At 37.4% G+C, this 26,667-nt stretch overlaps 1 protein-coding gene across 1 annotated transcript in view; it reads left to right on the top strand.

The window, feature by feature from the left end:
* PIK3C2G (phosphatidylinositol-4-phosphate 3-kinase catalytic subunit type 2 gamma) overlaps positions 1 to 26,667 on the top strand; it is a 209,504-nt gene that overhangs the window by 22,688 nt on the left and 160,149 nt on the right. Inside the window, exons 6-9 of the mRNA XM_009471034.2 lie at positions 3,927 to 4,029; positions 10,766 to 10,836; positions 17,164 to 17,227; positions 22,092 to 22,214. Coding sequence (XP_009469309.2) covers positions 3,927 to 4,029; positions 10,766 to 10,836; positions 17,164 to 17,227; positions 22,092 to 22,214 — 361 coding nt within the window. The remainder of the gene's footprint in view (positions 1 to 3,926; positions 4,030 to 10,765; positions 10,837 to 17,163; positions 17,228 to 22,091; positions 22,215 to 26,667) is intronic.

The raw sequence follows: 26,667 nt of genomic DNA on the forward strand, positions 1-26,667 counted from the left end.
ATGATTTAATGATGCCCTTTATGAAAGATGTTATATAAAAATAAATTAAATTGCGGTTAAGCAAATTGTGTCAAATAACTCCTAGCTCTCAATGCCAGCAGCAAGCCAAAACCAACCCTTCTCATGTGACAGCAATGAATCAATCCTCTGTTTAGACTTTTTTGCCTTTAGAGCTACAGGCCACAAGCTCAGAGCATCCTGAAAAGCCTAATAAAACAAAGCATATGACTGTATATAAGAATATGGGGCTCTCTTTTTTAATTTTTTTTTATTGATCTGTCTGTTAGCAAGGGGTTGCAGTAATGCAGACCCAGCAAAGGAATGTAGTCCAAGGGTATTTATAAGCTTTATTTCTAAATATGCCTTTTTTTTTTGTGAAGACATCGGATTTTTAAAGGACCTTTTAATATGTATTTTTAATTCCATCCACACTCTACCATAGTGTAATTTGCACAGTTACCTTACTGCTTTGCAGTTTAGCCAACATAGTGAGCAGGGATATGGAATAGAAAAGTCTAAATGCTTATCATTTATGCTCATATGCTTGCCTGTGACCTTACAGATGACTTTTTTTGCCTTACTAATTCTATTCTCTGAGAATTGAGATCTAAATAAGAATTGGTTTTCACTCAAAGTGAAGTTTAAGCTATTAATTATACACTGGGCAGAGTTATATTCATGCAGATTGGGATCATAAGAAGCAAGCACCTTTTGGATGAATGTTCTTTGTAAAAAATAAACTTCATTTTCTCTTGTCACTGCAGATTAAGTTTCTCATTCAGAGATGCTTCTCAGCTGAGTCTTTTTTTTTTTTTTTTTTTTTTTTAAAATAGCCTGATTGAGCTGCATTAGGATTTGGAGCTTATAGTACATCAGAGAACTTTGCTGTGGGGAAGCAAAATCATCTAGTGGTGAGGGATTCTCAAGAGACTGAGGGATTTTTCCCTTTCTCTGTTTCTGGTATATTGTGGGACCACAGGCAAGTCACTTTACTTTGACCAGTTCATTACCATGTCTCTTAAAGACAAAGACTGCGTTTTGCTTTATGTCTTTTGTCACGGTATTCTCATGAAAGCTGTGTTCTCCACATAGTAATTCCAGCAAAAAATAGGGGGAAAATTTTTAATAATGTCGTAGCATTTTTATTTGTGTTTCCTTTACAGAGCTCAGAGCGCTGTAAACCAGTTGTTAATAATCATGCTGTCCTCCAAAGGGGGCGATATTAATTTTATCTTATAGTCCAGGTATAGTAGCAGATCTGCATAGTGTGTTACAGCCTGGGGTATGGCTAAAAGGTAGTCTGTTAATCTACGTCAAAGTTACACCTCTGTTTCTTGTAGTTCACTTTTCATCTAGACCAGGTTTCCACATTATTTTATTGAGGCATTAATGCATTTTGTCTAGTCTCTTGTGTCACAATACCTGCCAAAACTTTTCTCTTTGTATTTGTGCAAATAAAATCCACTCATGAAGTCAACTGTATGGCCAGTACTTCTGACTGCAATGTTTCACGCAGCATTGCTATGTCAATAAAGGATTTGATAATGTATAGGATCTGCCTGACACAGCAGAGCTAACACAAACCATTAGTGTAAATGTAGTTATAACTACAAAATTCAACTCCTGTTGGTGTAACTTGTTTCGCCTGGAAGCATGATGACATGGAATAGTTATACTGGCAAAAGATAGTTTTCATATATCTGTGGTACAAAATTGTAACTACAGAGGAGGATATAGCTATACCAATTTACACTAGCAGAACGCTCCTTTGTATTCGTATAGGCTATACCAATTTCTGTCATTGACTTGGTGTAATGTTGGCATTGCAATAGGAATCTGTATACTGGAGGAATCAGGAAAAAGTGACTCAGAACTCACAGACGTGTTTCTTTGTAATTTTCTTGTTATTATGCCTGTCCTAATGTTGAAGGTAAGGCAGAATAGAAAGAGCAGGAATAATGGCAGGGTAAAAAGGTAAAAAACAGCTGTCAGGCAGTTCTAAAGGATGCAAGGATCATGGGAGAGTTTATCATTCGAGTCACGAGGCAGACATGATTAGTTGAAATGGGGAGAGGAAGAAGTTTCAAGAAAGCCATGGGTAGGCACAACACAGATATGAGCTGAAGAGCAACAGAAGAGAATCTATGCATTGGTACAGTCCCAGGAACCGGGAATCAGTCATCTGAGCTTTTACTTGTAAAGGGATTGAGAAGGGTTGAGGCATAAAAGTGATACACTTTCCACCAGTACAGGTATTTCACTGTGTTGGTGTTAACTTCTGTCTTACATCTGTACTTTATGCTCTTAAAATCAAGGAATTTTGCAAATGTATGGAAGCGCCATCAGAGGACCTTGCTTTAGGTATTTGTTATGTCCGATGGAAATGGGTTTGTCCTCTGTGACCTTTAATGTATTTGTTTTAAAAAAAAAAAAATCCTATATCTACACTTTCACCTTTTGTGACCTCTAATGGAGAGTATGTATTTTACTTAACTACGGTGTAGTATAGGTGCAGAACATTTACAAGATATATGAATTCCCTGTAATTGTGCTGAATGGCAATTATGTACAGCACATTTATTTAAGTTTAACCATTCATTTGTGCTGAGGACCTCTGCTGCCATATGAGTCTCTCCCCTAAGTCACACTTTCCATGATTTATTCATAGGGCTAGTGTTTTTTTGGAACTAAATCCAGCCAGTTTCATTCAGACATTCCATCAAAAGCCCTTTTAGGTAGAAAGAAACACAGTTTACATCTGAATTCTGAGTTTTCCATGGCACTTGACAAACCAGAAAAGGATCATCTTTTCTTCATGGTCCAGGAAGTTCTGAAACAACTTACTGTGCTGTAAATCTACAAATACAGAATATCCCTTTTGGCGCTTGTGTGGCTGGAGGCTCAAAAAAAGCAACATGAATCTAATTGAATACGCACTAGAGTTGTAACTGATGATGCATATTAACTTGTTTTGGTGATGAATTTGCCTTTGCAAAAATCAGTGTCGTTTTTCCTACCCGTTAATCCCAAATAGTTTTTTTTAAATGTAAAAAGGATGTTTGACACTAACTCTGAAATAATTTTTGCATTATTTCACCTGATTAAAACAAAAGGTGGAAGGTAAACACTGAAATTATTTTTTTTTTCCAAGTAATTTTAAGAGAGTGATAAACTAAGGCTGTATTATAACTTAGAAGAAGTTGCTAAGAGCGATAAGTGGACTAGAAGCTACTCTGAAGAGAAGAATAAGGAATTCCCCTGTCGTAGGGTGTTAGAGCATCCTTGATCAACAGAGTAGTCTGTAGGAACCACTCCAGCTGACTGAGTAGAGCTCTGTGTCTGACCTTAGCTGGCATGTGGTTTGAGAAGGACAACGACCGACTCACAGCTTCTTTTATCATCTTTATGTGAGCTGCACAGGGTGAGAGCTTTGATTTCTTTGACAGGGCCACCTGTCTTAATGTGTCTGATTTCCAAACTTATAGTTAATATTTGATTTTCAAGTTAGGTATCGTACACTACAAGTCATTCTGCAGTGGCGCATTCATAACCAAGATACTTAGTATAAATTGCACTAATTTGGGTTTGAAGGGTATGCATGAATAATCTCAAGGTTTGGGAGCACGTGTGGTTTGTTTAGGATATTCTTTCTCTGTTTCATTGTTGTTCTGTTACAGAACTTAATGGTCAAAGATGCAACTAAGCAATTATTCTTAAATTGTTTCACCAGAAAATATGCCAGAACCAAACCCCATCAGTTTCCGTGGAAGTAAGTGCCAAGTGCAGGTTTTATATTGTTCAATCTGCTTTGTACTTAGAATTTAGTCCACCGATGCTTTTAGGAGAAAGAGAGAGGAGAAAAAGAAGGAAGTGACAAGCAGAGATAACCATTTGATGGGTTGTGTTTTTTTTTCCCCAAATTGCAGTGATCATACCTTGGGCGGCCATGAAAGTCTTCGCAAGGCAACCACCTGTATTCAGCTTCAACTACACAACACTAGTAATTTGAAGCAAAGTTTGGCTCGAACGGTATGTCATCTTTTTCCCCTCCTCTTTCTTTCAGCATCCCTGAAGGAATAAAATTCCACCAATCCTTTTATGTAGCAACCTGCAGTAATAATCAAAGAGAGATTATTTGCTTTCCTGAGAATGGATATATTACTGCTGAACTCCAGTTGAAACATACTGGGGCACATCTCTGCTTTGCTCCTGTACTTGTATCTAGTGAGTTACTGTAGAGAACACACAACTAAAAAAGACCAAAGGTAACCTTTTTAGAAGAAAAAAAAAACACAACAAAAAACCAACAAAAAAACCAAACAAAAAACAGTTTTGTCAGAATTTAATGCTATTTATTTCAGGTGGTCAGAGAATTCTCATTTTTGGTTGGCCTTTCTATGTTTTGAAATATAACAAGGCCAAAACCACTCAATGTACTGTGTAAAATGAATTAGGTCTGGATTCTTGTCATTATCACTGAAAACCAGGGTAGGCTGATAAAAGCCAGAATCACAGTTGGTGTGTTTGTGCATGTGATGCATACTTGTGCGTGTATGTGCTTGTTTGTAGACATGCAGAAATATTGTCTGTAAGAACATGTGGTCCTTACAGAAAACATCGTTTTGTCATCAACTTAAATCCAGTGAGACTCCTATTCAGATTATTTGAGTTTAAGGAACTTTAAAGGTGTTTTTTACATGCATATACTGAAAAGAGGGAGCCTCAAACAACTTCCTGACAATCTCTTCCTCAAGCTTCCAAGCCAATAATTGATTCTTTACAAGTTACTCTGTCTTCAAACAGAAAAACTAAAATATAGAGCAAATGACCTATTTGCTGTATATAGATACACTGTTACTGTAGGTCTTCAAAATTATCTGCTTTGGAACCTAATGATATGTTCAGGACTCTCTTCTGAAGCTTTAAAGCTTGTTTGTGTGCTAAGGAAGCAAAACTTTATACCAATGCCATCTGGAGACTGCCTTCATGATTCTTGCTTACCTTACATAACACAGTTGAAATCGGGATGCATAGTTAAAAATATCTCTCTGTACATGCAAATTACTATTATTTTACTATTATGCTTAATAACCAGTATAAATGGATACTTAAAGTAATGTGCAACTAGTTGTGTGTGTTTTGTTTTGTTTTTTTTTTGTTAAACCAGACAACTTATGAACTTTGGCCAATAACTAAATGATCACAATTCTTTTGTGAATTCAGCTGAAAAACATATTTTTTTAAGCTGAATACTTGCTTCCTTTCCTTTTGTGGGAAGCTGGCATTCTGTTATGAAGTATTCAGAAAGAGGAAATTGTCTTGAACTGAGCAGTTACAAACAAGAAATTTGGCCTGGGGCTTTACACGGAATCACAGGTCTTTGAGCCAGTGGGTGACCTTTAATTTGATTTTTTGTTTTTTTGAGACATGAGATTTATCAGCCTTAGCACTCGTGAACAAAAGTCTTTTAAGACCCAAATTTTCAACAGGCTAGATTCCTACTAAACTTTCAAATAAAGCTTATACAGAGAACATAAGGTTATCTTTATGATATAGAAACATATCGAAGCTCACTTTTACACTGTCTAGCCAGACAAAGAGCTTCTGTTGACAGGAGTGGGAATTCTACACTTTGCAGATTTTTCTCCACACATTGAAATCTTGAGAATGACAATGAATGTGGAGAAAATCCAATAGTCCTCTTGTCAAACGGTGACCCAGTGTACACGAGTTACAATAATACTGAATAATGACTGCAGATTTGTTTCAACTACACACCTGTCCTACTCTGTATTTTAACCTAGGTGGCCTTTGAAGTAACTCTTAAGCACAAACTCTACATGTTGTAGTAGGTCAGAAATGTTAAATTCCTAGTGGCTGGGTGGTGTTTAGAAAGAAATGCACAGTGGAAGAGTGTAGGAGCAGAAACCTTTATCCAGATACCATTTCCAGGGAGTGCTTTGCCTATCCAAGACACCCATTTTTTCAGAGTTGGCCCCACACACTGATTATCTGGGTAAAGCATGAATCTTTGCAGTGGAGAAGCAGCAAAGAACACTTATGGGTTTCTAACAAGAGCCGCACTTGCTTCCAGACAGGTATTTTTGGACTAAAGCAGCCAGCAGGCAATATTTCCTGAAAGTTCAAAAACATTTTTATTTTCATATATATCAGTGTTAATGGTGTTAATATTTTACCAGACATAATGAGTTGTTAACATTCTGACCATAATCACAGATGAGAACTCAGTGGTCCATCATGCTAAGAAGGTGGTGGTTTTTTCCATTATTTACATTTTTGTGACTTTTTAGAGGAATTGTGTAGTACTTCAAATAGAAGGGAGCCTTTTCTTGTGTTTAAGTATCCCTTGAAATTGTGCTACTGTGAAATGCTTCATGTTCTATTAATATCCTCAAAGTCTCCTTCAACTCTGTTGCAGTTTGACAGGTCTAAATGAGATTTAATAGACTGCCATGCACTGTGGAGGCCAGGAGCAGAGACTGAGCATCTCTTATGTTTCACATTTTGGAAATGGTTGCAATTACCAGGTAGAATGATTACAAACAAAAATAGTCTTTCAGGCAGGTAACTAACAAGCTCAGAAGACAAATTAGCAGTGTTCAGGCCATTAGAGAACATATATTGTCTCAAAGAATTTGTGGAACTATAATTAATAACCTACAATAGGGTTTAACCAGGAAGGGTGACATTTTAAGATATCTTCAAGTGAATTATTGATCACCCCTTTACAGTAACTGACATGGCTCTGAAAGCTTCAGGCCATGAAGTTACTTCAGGTTACTAATAATAGCAAAGAACATGAGCAGCTCTTGAGCTGGCATAAGTCATAGACCCAGAGTTTTCCTCCAGCTCCAGGGCATGCTTGTGGCAGAGCACTTGTATCAGAAAGGAGAGGTTCTGCTCGCAGGCAGGAGCACCAGCAAGTCTGTCAGGACCAGACGAAACCTAATGGAGGAGACTATGGTGCATTCAAAGCTGCAGTGCTTCCTTTCACTCTGGACCCAGTTCTGACTCAAAGAACAGGGTCTACTGAAACCTCCTCCAGCCACACTGAATTCAAGGATCTCAGGTAGTCTACACTGAGCTCAGTCAATTTTGTTGTTGCTTTTCTCTGAAACTTGCAGCTTTGGTCGTAAAATGTATTTGAAAGTCACGGACTTAGAGGCAGTTTGTGGAAAATAAATTTCCCTCCCTCTGAATCCATCTAAAAAGATGTGAAAATAGTGTGCTTTTTTTTTTTTTTTAAAAAAAAAAAGGCACAAACTTTGAGGCTTTAAAAATTCTTCAGCTATCTCAGACAGTTACATACCTATGCAGCTACTATTTATTTTTGTCAGTTAATCTGCGCTCACTATTGGGGAGAATTTGACCTGTGATCTATAAGATCCTTCCAAATTTTGAACTTTGGAATATGTTATTTTATAGAAATCTCCACTAAGGTAGTAGTTGAACTAATGTCACAGAAACATATTCGTACCTTGACAGCCCTTCTATATAATAATCACTCATATGTATTCAGGTGCTAAATAATTCACATACACCCCCCCTTTGGCCCTAGTCCATCAGATTGCCTTAAGCTTCTGGTTTCCTATCAATCACACATATCTAATTTCTCTCTAAGCTTCAGGGCTTCCTCCTTCAGTTTGTGTCACATTGTTTCCAAGTTCATCCCTCCCTGTCCTCTAGTCCTGTCAGTGTATGAGATCAAGGAGGAAGTTTGTCATTTATCAGTCTTGTTCTGTAGCTCAAGCCTTGTCCCTGTGATGGCTCAGTTCAGATGTGCTCTGCTATTTGTAAGGTCTCCAGCGGTGGCAGTGTGACAGCTAAGCATGCAATGACATTACAAAAATGCAGGGTGGATTTTGCAGAACACATGCACTACTCATCTGTAGTGTAACGTGACTTTAAAAATATAAAAAAGGGGAGATATGATCTACTGAGTGTCAAGATGGATGTGATTGATTATTGCTTTGTCTAGAAGTAGCAAATTCAAATCATTATTTTATAACAAACAACTATGGAGTGCTTGGTGCTATTTCCTTCCTGGCATGCATGCTTCTGATTATGGTAGCACTACAAAATATTCTCAGGGCTTGAAAAGTTATACCAGTCCTCTAGCATGCATTGAAGCAGCACGATAGCTGTCAGAGGTCACGTGCTCCAAGCCTCAGAGTATGGTATGAGCAGAAGACATGAATTGTGAGGAAAAAACAACAATTATTAGGTCAGAGCCATATGTAGCACAATTAGGGCTGCACTCAGGAAATTGGCATCCATAAGCTATTTTTGTATGTCTCGTAATCATTTTTGTAGGAGCAAGTCAGTGGGGGTCAGAGACAAATTCTGAAATCAGCTGAGAAAAGACCATCTACTCTCAAATGCATCCCCTAACTCCCAAATGCTTACTCTGTCTTCTCCTCTGTAGTAACAGTTAACACCCTCATGTCAGTACACTGAGATAAGGAACACAGGTGTTTGTATAAGATCAAATGCCCAGACAAAGAGGAGCTTAGTGCTTAGGTCTAAGGCACATACATTCAAGGCTTAATGCATGAGAATGTTTTTCTTACCTTCACCCCCTTCCATTTCATTCATCTAATTCATCTTTTACTTATTGCCGCTATGTGATAAAAGAGATAGTAGCACTCCAGATGGGATTTCTTTACGGAACATCTGTAATGTATCTAGCTCAGCAAGATCCTGCTCCTTAAATGGTGCTTTTGCTAAATCTCTATATAGCGATCTAAAGCAGAATTAGTGTGAATTAATTCACATGTCAATTAACATATTTAAATTGAATCTAACCATAGCAGAGACACAAGTTGCTCAAGAATGTTAGCTTTAGACCACTATTATACTTCAATTAACTAGAAAAAATTGCTAGTGTGGTCACCTTATTCTGAACAAGCTTTCAATATTTGAATTCACTAGCATTCAAAATATTAGGAGAAGGGTTTTTTAGCCAAGCAAATAAGAGACTAGGTTTTTTTCTGTAGAAAATACAAATTTTCTTTCCAATTTTGTTGAAGAGGGAAAGAAAATAATTAATCATATTTCATCACTTGGATTATGCTGTTCTGTTTTTTTTTGTAATTTTGTTTATTTTATGAAAGTTATAACAGTAAAAGATGAACAGAAGATTTTTTTTTCTTACTGAAACGTTTTGCTTAAGATTAGACTATTTTGTCTTCCCTTCACAGAGAACTTGAAAGTTTTTGTTATTTTAGTCCAGCCTAAAACAGAGTCATCTTTCAGATTCTTCTGTATCCTTGGCCAGATATAATTTCTGTCCTCTGCTTCACCTTTGAGCAAACAAATATTTTAGATCAGTACAGATGTATATAAATAGGCTGTAGTCTGGTTGCCAAGCTGTGCCTATCCCAGCCATCATTTGCATTTCTAGGTATACTAGAGATAATGTCTGGCAGCTGTCCTAGCCACTATGGAGATAGAAGCTCATCACCACTAGATGCCTATGTGCTGTGCTGCTCTCCTGCTTCTGTTTTCTTATTTAATGCTTTTCTCTCTCATCCCCCCCACCCCACCCAAGGTTATACCTGTTCGTAAGTGTCATTCCCTTTGTAATCCTTGACCAGTGAATTTGGGGTCATGCTTGTCGCAAGCCCCTCCGTAACTTTTCCCTATGAGTTATAGGGATATGGGCTCAACTATGAGTCAGAAAAAGGGCAGAAATTTCAGGACATGGTGCCTATAAGCTGGCAGTACATGCCCACCATGGGCTGAGCTACCTCCATGGGGTGGGAGGAGTTAAGGCACCAAAGGCAACAAATCCATGGGGCCGGAGAAAGGACTATATCTGAATGGGAAGAGGTTTGGTCAGCAGAATGTGTCAAATAAGGTAAAATCACAGAATCATTTAGGCTGGAAGGGACCTCATGGGATCATTTAGTCCAATCCCCCTGCTCAAGCAGGGTCAGCTGGAGCAGGTGGCCCAGGACTGTGTCTGGTCATGTTTTGAATATCTCAGCAGATATTCAAACCTACTCCACAACCTTTCAGGGCAACCTCTTCCTGTGTTTGACTACATTTGCAATATTTTTTTTCTTGTGTTAAGGTGGAATTTCACGTGTTTTAGTTTGTGCCCTTTTGCCTCTTGTCCTGTTAGTGAGAACTACTGAAAAGATTCTGACTCCCTTGTCTGCATTATTTCCCATCAGATATTTGTACACATTGATAAGATTCCCCCTGAACTTTCTCTTCTCCACACTGAACAGTCCCAGCTCAGCCTCTCCTCATAGAAAAAATGCTTTAGTGCCTTGATCATCTCCATGACTCTTCACTGGGAGAAGTCCCTTCAGAGGGATTGTAAAGGATGGTATAGATGTTTTTCATTCTGTTCTCTCAGAAAAGGAAGCAGCAGAGAGGTTGTGGATGCAAACTGATTTCTGCTTCATGACTAGTGTATATTCCCATTGCAAAAGGGTGCCTTCCGCTGTCTGTAACAAGAAAGCAGAGGCAGGATTTACTGAGGCCTGGCTATAGTCTTAATCTATATGTAGCTAGAAGGAACTACTGTGACAATCTGGTTTGGCCTCCTATGTAGTATGACCCAGTGTAACATGAGAGAGATCCACCAAATAAAATTTTAGACCGAAACATCCTGAACACTGAAAGGAGAGTTCCTAAAAGAACATGCTGACTTTGGAAAATACCAAGCAAATCTCTCCAACATACATTCTTCCTGTCAGAATACTATATCTCACTATATGCTTCTCTTCCACAGCATGAGGATGACCAAAGACGATTCAGTGTGAATCAGCTGTTAGAAGACACTTGTGCCTGGAGACTGACTCGGTAAGAACACTGGTATTTAACAACATTTTTCTTTGTAATTTTTCATATTTGTAGTGAGCATCCTGGCCCCAAAGGACAAATCCAAGACCTACTGGGGACAGGAATGATACCAAAGAGAAAGAAAATTGGTTCAATGTTTTAGACTCTTATCTTCAGACCTTATTGATTGCTTAGCAAAAATCAATAATCATTGATAGATCTGTGTAATTTTTCTTCATTCCCTCCCTTTCATATCATTGAAGGTTTCATTAGAGCTTTCGTGTTTCCCAGAGATTTCCAGGATTGAAGGAGTCATAATTTTCACGTGTGTTGCTCTTAGAGAAATTTTAAGAGTAAATACTGTAAAAACAATAGATTTGCTCTTCATTATGCCTGTGTTTTCACAGTTGAGTGGTGTTTTATCTTATTTTATTTTTTTAATGGAGGCTAGCTACAACAAGTTTTTAACTTGGTGATTAAAGCACATCTGACTCTAAAGCTAACCTACCGTGGACAAGCACTACATGAGATAGATTCCTCATTCAACTTTCATTATGTTCTGTTTCATGCACTTAGATAAAGAAGCTGTTAACACTTTTTGTAATGTTTTTCATCAATGTGTTATAAAGTACTTTGCCAAGAACAGTAAATGCCACACCTGTCATTTAGCAGATGGAGGAAAACAGAGAGGTAGTGACTTGTTCAAGGTGAATATCTGGTGCTTACTGAGGACCCATCTGGTTTCCTAGGAGCATGGCCCAAAATTCTATTCTGGTCCTTGCTATAAAGAGATCAAACCAATCATACAGTCTATACACACACTACTTATTGACTGTTTTATTTCTTGTGATGTAAAGTGTGTGGCCTTTTCCACTGCAAAGAGAGTCTTTAGAGGGGGTATGTAGTAAAAGATGCTGAGCTGCAAATCAACTATGGTCTGCAAAATTTCCTCTGATACTGTAGGGCAATGAATAACTGATGGCATAGGCAATAAATACTTTCCTTCTTCAACCACAAGTTCAGTAAATATTGAAAAAGTAAAAGCTTAAACTGTGTTTGATCACTCTTTCCTGCTTGACGGGTAGGAGAAAACGTTTTCCAGCAGTGATGACCCAGAAAGATCTGTGGTTAGGCCCTGTACTCTGAATTGCATTTCTAACTTATCTGAGAAAAAAAGGGGTAATAGCTAAGTGACAAAAGTTTGCCATCCATAATGTGCACAGGAGCTGCCTGTGATGATTTGCAGAAGGATTTTACAGTGCTGAATTGAGTGTGTGATAAAGTGGCAGATGAAACTTTGAGAAGATAAATGTAGATGGGAGGAAACGCTCTTAAATTCACGTATGAAATCATAGGCTCTGAGTTGACTTTTACCACCAGGAGTGACTTCTTGGGGTTATAATAAATAGTTCTGAATGTCAGCTTGGTGCACAGCAGCTGAAAAAAAGATAAAACAAATGTTGGGAATTATTATGAAAGAAATGAAAAAGCTAAAAACAATATTATGCCACAGTATCAGTGTAGAGTGTTCATTTATCCTGAATACGGCCAGGAGTTCTGTTTCTCCCATTTCAAATATGATGTAATAGAACTTGAAAAAAGTGAAGAGAAGGTCAGCAAGGATGCTCAGAAGAATTAAATGCCTTCCATATGAGACACAAATAAGTAACAATATTCTTCATCCTGATGAAGAGATAATACAAGATGGATATTTTATAGATGACGAGTCTATGAAATTGAGGAGCCAGAGAGAACGTCTGCAAAAAAGGATCATTTACTGTATCTTCCAATGCAAGATAAAGGGAGCATGAAGTGAAAGCAGCAGATGCAAAACAGAAAAGAGTAGGTATTTCTTTGTATAAGACCTAATTAAGTAATGTCTGAACACAGCCCAACTTACCCAGGGCTGTGTCCAGACAGTTTCTGAATATCCCCAAGGAGGGAGACTCCACAGCCTCTCTGGGCAACTTGTGCCAGTGATCAGTCACCCTTGGTACCTCCTGGGTTTCAGTTTGTTCCCATTGCCTCTTGTCCTGTCACTTGGTACCACTGAAGAGAGCCTGGCTCCATCGTCTTTGCATCCTACCTTCAGGTGTGTATATACATCAAGAAGATCCCCCTGAGCTTTCTCTTCTACAGGCTTAAACAGTCTCCACTCTCGGTCTTTCCCTATAGGAGAGATGCTCCAGTCCCTTCATCATCTTAGTTGGCCCTTCTCTGGACTCTCTCCAGTACATCCATATCTCTCCTGTACTGAGGAGCCCAGAACTGGACACAGTACTCCAGGTGTGGCCTCACCAGTGCTGAGTAATAGGGGAAGGATCACCTCCCTCAACCTGTTGGTAATACTTCTCCCAGTGCAGCCCAGGATACCTTTAGCCACCTTTAGCCTTTTTTGCTGCAACGGCACATTGCTGGTTCATGTTCAGCTCCCTGTCCACGAGGACTCCCAGGTCCTTTTCTGCAAGGCTACTTTCCAGACAGTCAGCCCTCAGCAGGTACTGGTGCATGGGGATCTTCCTCCTCAAACGCAGGACTTCGCACTTCCTTTTGCTGAACTTCATGTCAGCCCATTTCTCCAGCCTGTCGACATCCCTCTGGGTGGCAGTACGACCGTTTAGTGTATCTAACACTCTTCCCAGTTTTGTGTCATCAGCAAACTTGCTGAGGGTACACTCTGCCCAATAATCCAGATCATTAAGGAAGATGTTAAACATTACCGGACCCAGGACTGACCCATGGGGTACATCGCTACTTACTAGCCTCTAAGAGGACTTTGTGCCACTGATCACCACCCTCTGGGCCCAGCCATTCAGCCAATTTTCAATCCGCCTCACTGTCTCCTCATTCAGCCCATAGTTTGTTAGCTTCATTATGACATTGTTATTGGTGACAGTGTGAAAAACCTATGATTTCATTATGGAAGGTTATCAGGTTGGTCAAGTACAACTTTCCTTTGGTGAATCCATTCTGACTGCTCTCTATCACCTACTTGTAGTTAATATGCCTGGAAATGGTTCTCAGGATTAGTTGCTCTATCACCCTCCTAGGGTTCAAGGTGAGGCTGATCAGCCTGTAGTTCTCTGGGTCCTCCTTCTTGCCCTTCTTGAAGACGGGAGCAACATTTGCTTTCTTCCACTCTTCAGGCACCTCTTCCAATCATCGTGTTTGTTCAAAGATTATCAAGAGTGGCCTCACAATGACATCATCTAGCTCCCTCAGCGTTTGTGGGTGCATCCCATCAGGGCCCATGGACTTATGTGTGTCCAGTTTAAGTATTCTGTAACCTGGTCCCCATGCACTTCCTAGTTCATTCCAGGGGCTGCTCCCTGGAGGCCATGGCCATGAGGCAGCACCGCACTAGACTCCTTGCACATATGCAGTCTTCCAGTGTTGTGCTTAAGGCTTGCTCCAGGATGTGTATTACGTACCTTCCATGTTATGGTGTGGAAATACCACTGTGGCGGACTGCCTTGTGTTATGTTGGGCATCTTGAACTGAAACCCCCCTTTTTAATGAATAAAACCCCTACATGTCTTAGTAGCAATGTAGAGTCATAGGGGGCCTGGAGTAGGCTCCCACTTGGTGTTACACAGGGTGCACAGCTGGTTCTATCTAACTGTGGCTACTCCAAGTATTGTCAATACAAGCCTTCATGCACTCCTTAACTTAGGGATCAAAAAAATCACTCCCTGGAGCAAACTTTTTTAGCAGCGTTCACATATTCTTTTTCCCCATTAGAGGCAACTCGTTTGAGCTGAAAGCACTGGCACAATTATGTTGAGAAGGCACTTAGATTTGAAGTATCACCAAAATTATAAAGTGAGCCATACAGTGAAGAAAAGCCTTTTTTCTTGTAAGCAGCACCACCCTAGTATTTGTGAGTAGGCCAGTCAATAATATCATATCTAGTCATAACAGCTGTTTCTAACATAACGTGCAACAACATCTTTGTGCTTACTCTGCACTGGGATATATGTTTGCAACATGTTATAATTCCTCAATTCTATAACTGGCTAGGGCTGTAATAGAGATGGAGTAGATGGATGCAGTAGAATGGGCTCAACACAGGCTGTGCAAATCTGCCTGGCATCTAGGAAGGCCAGCATATTACTCTTCCATATTGCTGTGTCTTCACAGCTGTGAGTATTTAGATTAGCTAAATAAAATAATGCTTAGGGTTGTCTGCATGTACTGTAGTTACATTTCTGATTGTAGCACACAAACATTTGTGTTCTAGAGAACGTATTGACTGAGATGCTCAGTCTGCTTAGATCCAGCAGAGAAGGAGAAAGAACTGTTTGAACTGGCTTGGGATGAAGTAAAAAGAATGAACTGGAACCTTACCTCTATAATAATCAGATTTGCTCTCACAGGAAACGTGAACAAATAAAACCGGCAGCCCCTACATCACTACACGCATTGATTTTCATAGCCTGAAAACCGAACACAATGTAAATCAATGAGTGCATCAGAAGAACTGCAGTCCATTGGCCCATAATCTCTGATACTGCGGTGCCAGTAACCATAACACGATGGCTAGTCTGATCCATGCAGTTAGGCACAGCTTAGGCAGCATGGTGATAAAGAGCATTTTAGAAAGGAAACCTAGCATTGCTCCACAGTAGGTGCTGATGCCAGGAAACTGAAAAATGAATGCTGAAACTATATGATATACACTTGCCGTCTTCCTCCTGTGTACACCATCTGGGATCTAAGACTGACTCTCTCAAGTTGTTTGTACTTTTCTTTTTTCTTTTCTTTTCAAAACTATTATATTGCCTGGCTAAAAGTTCCAAAAATTTCCTCAATGTCAAAGAAATACTCAATGTTCATGGGTTGGTTAGCATTGCCATATTTATACACAGTTGTCAAAGATGTACAAGTATGAAGTATGTTTGTGTGATAACATATGTGTATTATTAGTTATGTAGTGGCCAAAGATTCAGGATAGCATTAGTAGAGGTATTTTGATCATTGTTACGAGTTGCTGGATTTGTTTCCTATTAATTATGTAAAATTATAGCTACTTTATACAGAAAATTCTCTAGGGTAGAATAAACTGATGGAAAATATGCTAATTTTTTGAACTAGTATTATAACTTATGAAATTATTCTGAAACCTGCATTTTGGCCAAGCATGCTAATAAACATGCTTATCTGCATGCATCAAGGCAAGAAGGCAAGCCCATGTGTCCAGAACTACTTTTGAGCTGGGTAATGCTGTGAAAAACATGTTATGCCTGGGGACTTGGTCAAAGCAGAGCGACAACTTGTATTAACTATGATTTAACAGGATTACAGGTGGAATTGCCAGACAGCTACTCAACATAAACTGCCTGGCTAGATAAGGCTAGTGCAGATTGGAAATAAAAAGCTGTAAAGGCAAAACCATCTGTAGGAGGAGGTGAATAGTAGGCATCTATGGGGAAATGCACTCTGGTCTTCGCACTGGGAAGGCCACCTAACGTTTCTCTATTCTGTATGATGATTTCAGTTCAATGACCCTCTTTCCTTCTCTTGCCATACAATATATATAATGAAAGTCTAACTACGTACCATGAAACCTGTACTTTGGACCGTAATTGCAACTCTAACCTCTGATTGCTCAGTTAGCTCAACTAAGATACATGAGGACACACACAATTTCTCTGTAAACAATAGGCCATTTGCTCTGAAGCAATCACAATACTTTTGTGACTTTCAGTTACCAGACTGCAATGGGTAGGGGGGAATTCCTTTTAAGCCTTCTGAAGAGAGAGAACCCTAATACAAAGGGTCAGTAGGAAATATAATAGGAAAAAAAAGTCAAGGATAAAGTGACAGAGCAAAACAATTAAACACTGAAGAAAGAATATAAATTTAAATTTCCAATTTTTCATAAAAGCACATGCAAACTCTAACTACCACTGAGGACCATCAAGGCAATAATATGTCTATTTTATCAATCAGTAGGCTAGGCAGGGTGTGGAAGTGGAAATTAATGTTTCTGTACCCTTTCCTGAAGATTTGACCCTACAGAGGAGGCTGTCAAAGGAAAAGGAAGATGTATTCCTGTGTGTAACAACCTTAACCATGGGTCTCATAGGCAGCTTTTTTGTTTTGTTCTGTCTGATGAATAAATGACTGCTAGAATTTCACTATGCTTGAAACACAGAAAAGGATTACCAAAAAAACATGGAGATCCAGGCTCAATTACATGACGTCTGCATAAACACTTGTCCTTATTTTGTACCAACATAAAATCATTGTCAATTAAATTATTCCCAATTTATATGGGGGGGGAGGAGAAAACCTGTTCTCTTTGTCCAATTGTTATTAACTTGTTTTCTTTTTTCCAATTTCCAGACAAAACCTTGTTTCAGTTATTATGAAATACAGAGGTCAAGTGGAATATCTGTTGCAAAATGAGGTATTTATTCTCAGTTTGTTATACCGGAAAAGCATTAACTTCTATGTGAAAGGTATCTAATTATTAATATGTCTCAAATGCAATTAAGGAAGACTTTTAATTAAGGCCGTTTAACCTGACTTTGAAAGGATATAAATTCTCTTAATAAAACTTGGCTTGAGATTAGGAAGAAAGTGCTATAAATTTAAAATATTAAAAGTGACAGTTTCTAAGTGTCAAAGAACCTGTAAATGAAAACCGTATCATTTGGGTTAGCAGTATAATATTTGGAATTAGTAGAGGTATAATACACTATATGTATTTGCAAAATTTGTCCTTCATTTTGCAAACACACAAGCCAAATGTTTACATATTTAGGATATATATTCAAGCATGCAGTAGCTTGTAGGATTAGGTTTAGGCAGCAAAACTCATAAGAGCTTTATTTTAAAGTATTGCGGGCTGCCAATTGAATGTTACGTGCTTGAAGGAAAAATCACTTAGGAAGTCTTTTCTGCTAACTAATGTTTTAAGGACAAATGTCTACAGGACAAATGCATATTTGAGTGATAGCTTGAAAGAAACCAAATGGATGTTTGATCTGAGTTTCAGGTTGTCATGCTAACTGACTTTCTAGGGTTTGGAACTGGAAAGAAAATGAAGGACATTAGTAAAATCAAAGAATACTGATGTAGCATGGAGATATTCCAGTGCATCCCTTCCAGAGTTATAACTCATTATTCTAAACTATGGGTTTGTTTGAAATATGTGTTAAAACATAAAAGTCTTATTTTGTTTCAGAAATCTGTCACCTGTATTCAAGTCCAGATTTTAATTTTTCTGGATATTCTTGATTCATGGGTATTTCTGTTTTGAATAGTCAGAAAACATGCACATACAAGTGTGTATACATATATATGCATATATATAAATGCACATATACATACAGACATGTACACGAGTACATAAATATATATCAATACATATGTAAATGAATATATATAGATAAAAATATTCTACATTTTTGTGTAAATCTTTGATAATTTTCCTTTGCAAAATGCATACAAATTTAAAAGCTGTTGAACTGTGCCTAGCTACAAAGTAAAGCTCTGATTTTGATACTGTGTAGGTATTCACTGAACTTTCCTTTCTAAGGAACTTCACAAACGGGACTATTTAATGTATAAAATGTGATGCAGTCGTAACCATTTGGAAAACTGAGGTCCCCAAACTCAAATGTGCATATATATTTCTTTACTGAAGTAGACCCATCAGTGTAGTTACTCACATTCACTTGAAATTTTAGGCCCTAAGGTAAGAAGATTCCAAATTCAAAGAAAGCTATAATCTCGGCATTAATGAGGTATTACAATCCACCCTCTGCAACTGATGCTCTGTAGATATTCCTCAGACCTATAATGAAGCACCATTAAATTTGTTTTTGCTAAAGATTTTTACCTTGAGTAAGCAATTACTTGAGATCATTAACTTTTTATAAAGGGAAGACAGGGCATTTTTCAAATACTCATGCTATGCAAGAAATACACATGTGTTACTCTAAAGCTAAATTTCTCCATAGTTTATTCTTTTTAACAAGGTCTTGTCTACGCAGGGACACTCAAAGTTGATATGAATTGCTTAAAAGAACAGTATTGCAAGTTAATGACATAGGTCAGATCACCATGCAGATGTTTTCATTCAGAGGCATCAGACTGTATGGAGCTTTTTCAGACCTATAATAATTAAAACTAGTGTTACTGTTTTGCTTTAATAAGTGGCTTGAAAAATTATGGAGCTGTAATGTAATAAGTTATAGTCATAAATATATAGTAAAGAAAGCAAAAAATGAGAACCCTTTGTTTGTTAAATCCTTGTTTATTTATTTTCTCTAACATCTGATTAAATTCCTTTAAGAAGGTTTAAAATTGGGATCTTTTTATAACTGCCCCCTATCCCAAGGTTACATGGGAATAATTGTGTTGATTTTCAAAGCCAGCACTCACATCACTGGGAGGGTTATTACCCTTCTTCTGATTCACTACAGTCCACCCTCAGCACACTCTGAACTTTAAGCCACTGGGAGCTACTCACATACACTAAATAAGTGCACACATAGCTGCGCGAGCTCTCTACTCAGCTGGAACTTCCTTAAGCATTCAGTTTTAATCAGACAGATCTCGAGGTTCTCAGTTAAAAAAAAAATAATTTTTTTTCACATTTAGCTACCTACTTCCAAATTTACTTGTTCAAGGATGTCTGTTAAAAAGCCTTAGAGATACCAATACTTCTGACTTATGTGACAAGCCCACTATCATTATTAGTAGTAGTAATGATCAATAAATGGAAAAATCATTTTATGATGGATAATGTGTTTATAAAATGAAAACAGAAAAAAAATGTTTAGGATATTTGGCACAAGGTCAGGGTGGGATTGGTGCTGTTGGGGTTGAAATGTAAAGAGTGTTCCCAGAGATTGTGACAATTAGCCATTTTGATTGTCCTGATAATCATTTGACATGCACTTCATTTTTAAATCTATTCAGAATGTACTATTAATGTAAAGAGAAAACTTTGTAAATTTTTAATACAGAGTGTAGAAGTCCAAGAATGAAGTAGCATTTTTTTATTATATAAATAATTTAAACACCGAAATATCCTTCAAAGGTTCTGCTGGTATTTAAGTATGTAAAGGGAAAAAACATATACAAGATGTTGACTATAATTCTTTTGGACTTTCAGAAAACGTAAAACTTCTGTAAGAAATGAATCTCTGTCTTCCCTTCTTTGGGACAAAAATCAATCTCACATGTCTACATATGGAAAAGGAAAAGTCTTTACATGATAATAGCCAAAAAGAGAAATAGTGTGAAAGAAGTCATCATTCATAGTATACAGTATTATACAACTTTTTTTATATGCTTAGTCTCCTTGATCTGCAATATACTCCTTAGAAGTAGCTACCATGTAAACAAGGTCTATGGTACAGTAGCATCTATAAAATATTAAGTACTTTGTTAATTTATTTCTAAATGGAATAGTATGTTATACAGAAATGGATACATTCCTCAAGATACCCAACTCTCTTTGTGGAACAGCGTATATATGTATATACAAAAATATATAAACTGTTGTGGGTTTTTTTTTTTCCATCCAGCACTATAGCTGTTTCTCTAATCAAGGATTACTATTGTGTATTTCTATTGCTCATGTACTACTTAGAAATTGCCCTGCATGGATGGTCTTTATAGACATAAAATCCCTTGTTCTAATAAACCATATCCAATTGTGGAGAAGAAAAACGATAAATTAAAATGTATTTAAATTAGAATTCTATTTAATTTTAATTACAAACTATAGAAAGTAATTAAAAATTATATATATGTGCTTGTGTATATAAATATAAATATGCATTTCCTCAACAACTGCACAGTAAACCAGCATGTATAATGCTTTGGTTTTATCAGTGTTATTCATAACAAAGCCATGCCATTTTGACAGGATTCTACTTCTGCTGGCAATGTGTGTGTGCATAAAGAGTAAATCCTGCAAGAGTTCAATTTAAAAATCTAAGTGGTAGGAAAGAAATATGAAAGAAAGGAAATGCGCTCCTTGTAAATTGGCAGAGGGGTGAATCAACTTCAGACAAAAGGAAAGTCTAAAGTTTTCAAGAGATCACAGTCAGACATAACCTTTTTCTCTCCACATCCTCTAGTATGAAAAGGTGTTGGTGTCTACTAAAAAAAAAACCCAACAACTTATATTTAAAAGAATTCTGACCACCAAATATTTGAGGATATTTTATGTAATTCATTCCTGTTTAGTTCTGCTCAAGGCAGGTAACATGGAATTAGTAACCTCAATATATTTTTATGTTTATTTGTATTAATGACAGGTGGTAACCTTCTCAGTACAGTCTGGATATAGACCTTAAACTTAAACTTGAAAACAGAAGGTTCATCTTGGTACATTTTTTCTTTTTCAGGCATGAAATGGATGAGTTAGAGAAATGGTTTTATCAGTACATAGATGTGCTGTAGTGCACTAAAAGGAACGTTTGTCAGTACGGCAACATGGAGAATATTTATAGGAGAGCTTCTACTTGTTCAGAGAATGTATTTTAAGGTTTAATGAAGTGATATAACTCTGCAGGAAACCCATTAATTTTAATTTATTTATTTATTTTCCTGAACATAGAGTACTTGATATTTGAAGATTGCATTTTCCTTCCTTTGGAATCCAAATTTTTTTCTTGAATTCCCCAAAGTATTTCTGAGATTATTCATCTAGACATTTTTTTCATATGGTAATATATAAAGATCTAAATTTATTATCAATAAGACTTAATAGTTTGAACTATATATATATTTTGCAGAAAAGCTAGTTGCAGAAGTACTCAATCCACAGGTGTCAGATTATGCAGCCTCCCACAGTGTCACTATTTTTAGGAGGAAGATTGCTGTCTGCCAGCTCTCACAGAGATGGGTAGGAGACAATAGTGGGGATAAATTCACAGTATCATAAAAACCTCAGAAAGTTTGTGAATCATTTGGGTTCAGGTTTCCTCAGAAGTTTCTTTACAGTGCTCATGAAGTTCAGACAAACCAATGTTTTACCTCAAAATCAGTCTTAGATACCAAATTTGTCACAGTTCAACAAGACACATTCTGTGGAAGATAGTTGGACTCCAACAAAAATCATGCTATCCTTAGGAGATTGGTCACTAGTGATTTCAACGTAGCTAGACTAATCCATGGTGTGTTTGAATTTTGCATGAGCAGGTATAATTTTCTACATAATCACTGGCATGAAGTTTATGGTAAGGCATTTCTGATAAATGTTATGCATCTACTGTTTGCTTTTTTTTTTCTTTCTTTGCTATCAACAGCATAAAGTTGATAATGTGATTGAAGCAGCTAAAGCAATCTGCAGTGTCCTCTGTTTTGTGGAAACCAGAGACATTACTGATGCAGTCAAGAAACTCCGTGCAGTGCAATTGTTGAAAGCACAGGTAAAAGATGAAAGTTGATGTCCTATTTTTTTCTTTAAAACTGGAGTTTGAATGGATATCACTAACTTTCTGATTGATCAAGGCCATTCTACTGTCTTACTACATATTTTCCCTCTGACAAGCATTAGGTAGAGGCACTATAAAAAAAAAAGGTTGTTGACAATGTGTGACAGAGGAGCCACAGAGGACTTGTTCTGTGTTTAACTGTAACTGATATGCTCCTCTGCTTGTTCTTTCTTATTTCCATCAAACAGACAAATCTGTTTTGCCACATCAGCCATTTACCAAATCATGTGATTTCAAAGTATTCGATTTTTATATATTTAGCATAGGTTGTTAACAATAAAAAAAAAATTCTTCTGTAAATGTTGCTTAAATTTTGAGTTTTTCAGATAGAAATGTCTCTGCTATTTAAGCAGAGAGGGACCAGCATCATATAGTCCTAATTTTAGCTGGAATACTCACTCTTAAAACAGTGAAGTGGGTTTTCCAGGGGTTACTGTATAATTGTGAATTGGGACTTTGGAGGGCAGTATCTTTTCTCAGTTTTGTCATCAGCTGCTTTGGTATGACCTTGGACAAGTCACTATGACCTGATTTACAGAAGTTCTGAGCACCCAAAAATTTTTTTGAAATCAGCATCTTGGAAGTACAGGTGCTCAGCAAATTTAAAAATCAAGCCATTAATCACTTGGATTTAGTCTAGTGTAACCTTAAGACATGCTAATTCTTTCCTGCCCTAATGAAATTACCTCTTCACACTTTTAAAAAAAGTTATTAAGTTACTAATATTATTAGTTATTATTTATTTTATTTAATTTTATATTGATTTTTATTTTTAATAATATTAGTTGTTATTATTATTAATAGTAGTTATTAATATTAAGTTAAAAGTTAAGTTACTTTTAAAAAAAGTTATTAAGGAATTTTTTTTGGTTTGTTGTATGGTCTCTGTCTTGTCATTCGTTCTCACAGCAAATATTGTTTAGAAAAACATGCCAAACGGGGCAAGATGCTTGCCTTCTCAGACTGTTACCTGCTTATAAAACTTTTATTCTTTCTCTTTATTGTTTTGGGTTTTGGTTTGATTTTGGTTTGTTTGTTTGTTTTTAGCCCATGGCTTGTGATATGTGTAAGAACACGTAGGACAGGAAAGTAAACAATGGGATAACTAGTGTTAACTGAGTTAACTAGTGAGTGCTAATTAGAAACACGTCTAGCTATGTAAGTGGAATTTATTTAATTATGCCTGATACACAGTTTGAAGTCCCAAACATAAGACTGGGGAAAGCTAGCGTAATTCTTTTTATAACGTTTCTTGTGGCATAGGAGTGATATATAGCAAATTAATTATATACTGTCATCCATATACACTTACTCTTGACATGTTCAAGCCCTCAAATAGTCATCATCTTACAGGGAAGGTGAAAAGACTCCACAAAGAGCAGAAAGAACGTTAGTTGAAGAGACTTCAGTGATGTCCAGAAAACCTCTTAAATCTCTGCATTCTTAGCCTCTGTTTATTCCTCTTGGATGGGAGGGGGGAAGGAATAGCTTCCAACTTAGGTAAAGCACAGGACCCAGGCAAATAAACGCTAGAACGTCAATGAGGCTCTCTGCAGGTCTGGGTTATAAGTAAATCCCTGCACGATGTTTCTGGAACAGAGGACACTAGAGATCACAGAGCAGACGTTGCTGTGTGGCCCTGGGCAGAACCAGCTGTCGCCTTCTGGAATTAGTTCTATGGGTGCTGTCTCTCTGAAGGTTGTCAAGTATTGTTAAGGACCAAGCTGCAAGAAACAACATAGCTCTAGTTTTTTTTGTTGTTGCTCAGAACTGACCAGCTGATTCACTTAAGCACCTTGTCTTGCTGCCCTTCTAGGTCATGATTTACTGTAAATCTTGTTTCTATAGCATCCTAAATCTTTTCACGTCCACTTCAGCGTCAATTATTAGAAGTCACTATTCTGGGTAAATTCCAGCATAAATGGGTCTGTGACAGCACACATTTTATCTGACATGTTGTTGATTTAAATGGAAATAAGAATATCTCTATTTGAGAAAAGTTCTTCTTGTATATTGGAGGGCAAATACAGTAGATAAAGAGATGAAAGGAGTAACAAGGGACCCACATGATCTGCTTTTCAGTTAAACCCCAGGCTGTTCTGAGAGGCATTAGGCAGATCAGCATCTTCCCCTTGAGAAAAGTATTTGTCAACCCAGAATCTTTCTTGAGACAGATAAAGAGCTTGGTCCAGTAAAAAGATAGAGAGAACAGTAACAGAACATGTTCTCCTTTAGGAAGGAATTAGAGCAGAAGAAATATATTGGGACTAATTTGTTAAGGGATTTCTTTTGGAGTTAAGAGAAATTTAGTGTATTTTCTCTTCGAGTGTTCAGGCCAGCTCTGTGAACCCAATGTGTAAACTGCTTCCTATGACTGGCTTATATTTGCTGAGTATCCCTGAGTCCATTTTCAGCCCCATCCTCTCAGTTCCAGCAGCAAGATAGATATAGTGGTCAAAGAGCCAAATCAGTTCGGTATTAGTGTGGCCTGTCCTGAGCAATCGGAAAACCCCGCATGTCATGCCATGAAGAATAAGGTGGGATAAAAACCAAGGAGTACAGGTCATCTTTTGAATTATGAGCTGATCTATCCTGTTGTAAAAACAAACAAACAAACAAAAAATGCTGCTCCAAGTGTTCCCACCTTGCCATCGCTCACTCTACAGCAGCTGTCCAATTTCCAACTCCACTGTATAGAGAGTCTCCAATATATACAGGTTCTGCTGAACCAACTTCCATGTACTTCCTCACACAGAGGGAGTAATACACTTTCCTTTTTTACCTATTTAAATTATAAGCTCTTCAGAGCGAGGAATGCTTCTCCTTATCTATATGTACAGTCTCCAGCACAGTAGAGTGCTGGTCCTGGCTGTAATCTCCAGAGGCTAAAAATGATAAGAGGTGGTGGTAGTGATGATAATGATGGTGTTTGCTCATCTGTAATGAGTGAAATGATACTGTCCCTGAATAGCCTCTTCTGAATGTTAAAAAGATTCTGTTCTGTTTGAATATTTTATCACTAGTCTTAAAATATTTTTCTGACCTAATATTCACATAAGAAGCTGCTTGTCTCCACATTTCTCTTGGAGAATACTGACTAGATTGTTACTCATTTTTTAAAGTTTTTAAGTTATTGAGGTTTTGCTCCCTTAACATTCCCTTTCAGGCTTGGTTAGCTGAACTAGTTGTCTGTCCCTTGAAGCCTTCCTGTAAAGGCTGTCTATGACCTTGACTGACACTCCTCTCCCCCTTACTCCATCCTTGCTGAAGCAGACCTGACTAACAACTAACTTCAAACAAATGGAGAAAAAAAAAAAAAAAGGCAAAATGTTCCTGCACCAGCAAACACTGTTGTTGCTGCTTGCTTTTTACTCCTTTGAGAAATAAGTGCTAGGACAGTCAATTAGACTTCAGTAATCTAGAAAAAGTTCAGTTTTGATTTTATGAAGAGCTTCACCTTTCTCAGCAGCAACTGAACTATAAAAGTCATAAAAGCAGTAAAATATATTTCTGCATGTTCTGTATCTTGAACGCTCTTCCATTTTATGAAAATAGATTACACATTATATGCAACTACCTCATGTATAGAATAGTATATAAATATAACAAATCAGATTTTATCTGTATTTATCAATATTTATACAAAGACAGTGGATCGTCTCTCCTGTCTGTATCAACATATGCAGCCAAAATTAGTACTCAGCAGTTGGATGTTCGATGGAGTACCAACTCCTCCAAACCTTTTCTGAGTTAAGTTCATACTGAAGTGCAGGGGCATTTTATGTGAATTCTGCGTACTGACAAAATTATTAAATACTGCAATATTAGTGTATGTTGTCAGTCTGCTTGAATTGTTTCTATTATATTCATCAGCATAGTACCCCCAAGACTTTTTATTAAGTAGAAGAGAGGCTTTTTTTCAGACAAGCAGGTAACTTGCAGCACAAGTAAAGTGAAATTTTTGAGGCTACCTCTTACATCTCAAGTGCTGCAGCATTACACATCAGGTAAGGGAGAAATACCAGAAAAAAAGTTCTAATTGCTTTTTCACCATGGTTTCCTGATGCGTTAGTGTAATGTATGGTGTGGTTTTGTGTGGAATACCTTTTAACACATCCATTTGGCAAGCTTCATGTGCACATAATGCCTCAAAGAAACTACTGTTTACTCCTTCCAATGTAAATTACATAGGGTGCCAGTATATGTTTGTGTAGATGTATCTGTACATGTGTGCTTGCATACTTAAAAAAAAAAACCCAAACCTCAATGTGCTTCTATTTAATTCTGGGTTTATGAAAACAACAAAAGAAAAACAAAGAAACTTACTTCCAATCTTCTGTGTTTAATTAAACTGTACCTCCTTAGTGCCTCCTCACTGCCAGTACTG

Source organism: Nipponia nippon, unplaced genomic scaffold (assembly GCF_047370975.1).
Source record: "Nipponia nippon isolate SJK-2023a ecotype South Korea unplaced genomic scaffold, ASM4737097v1 scaffold_3, whole genome shotgun sequence".
NCBI lineage: Eukaryota > Metazoa > Chordata > Aves > Pelecaniformes > Threskiornithidae > Nipponia > Nipponia nippon.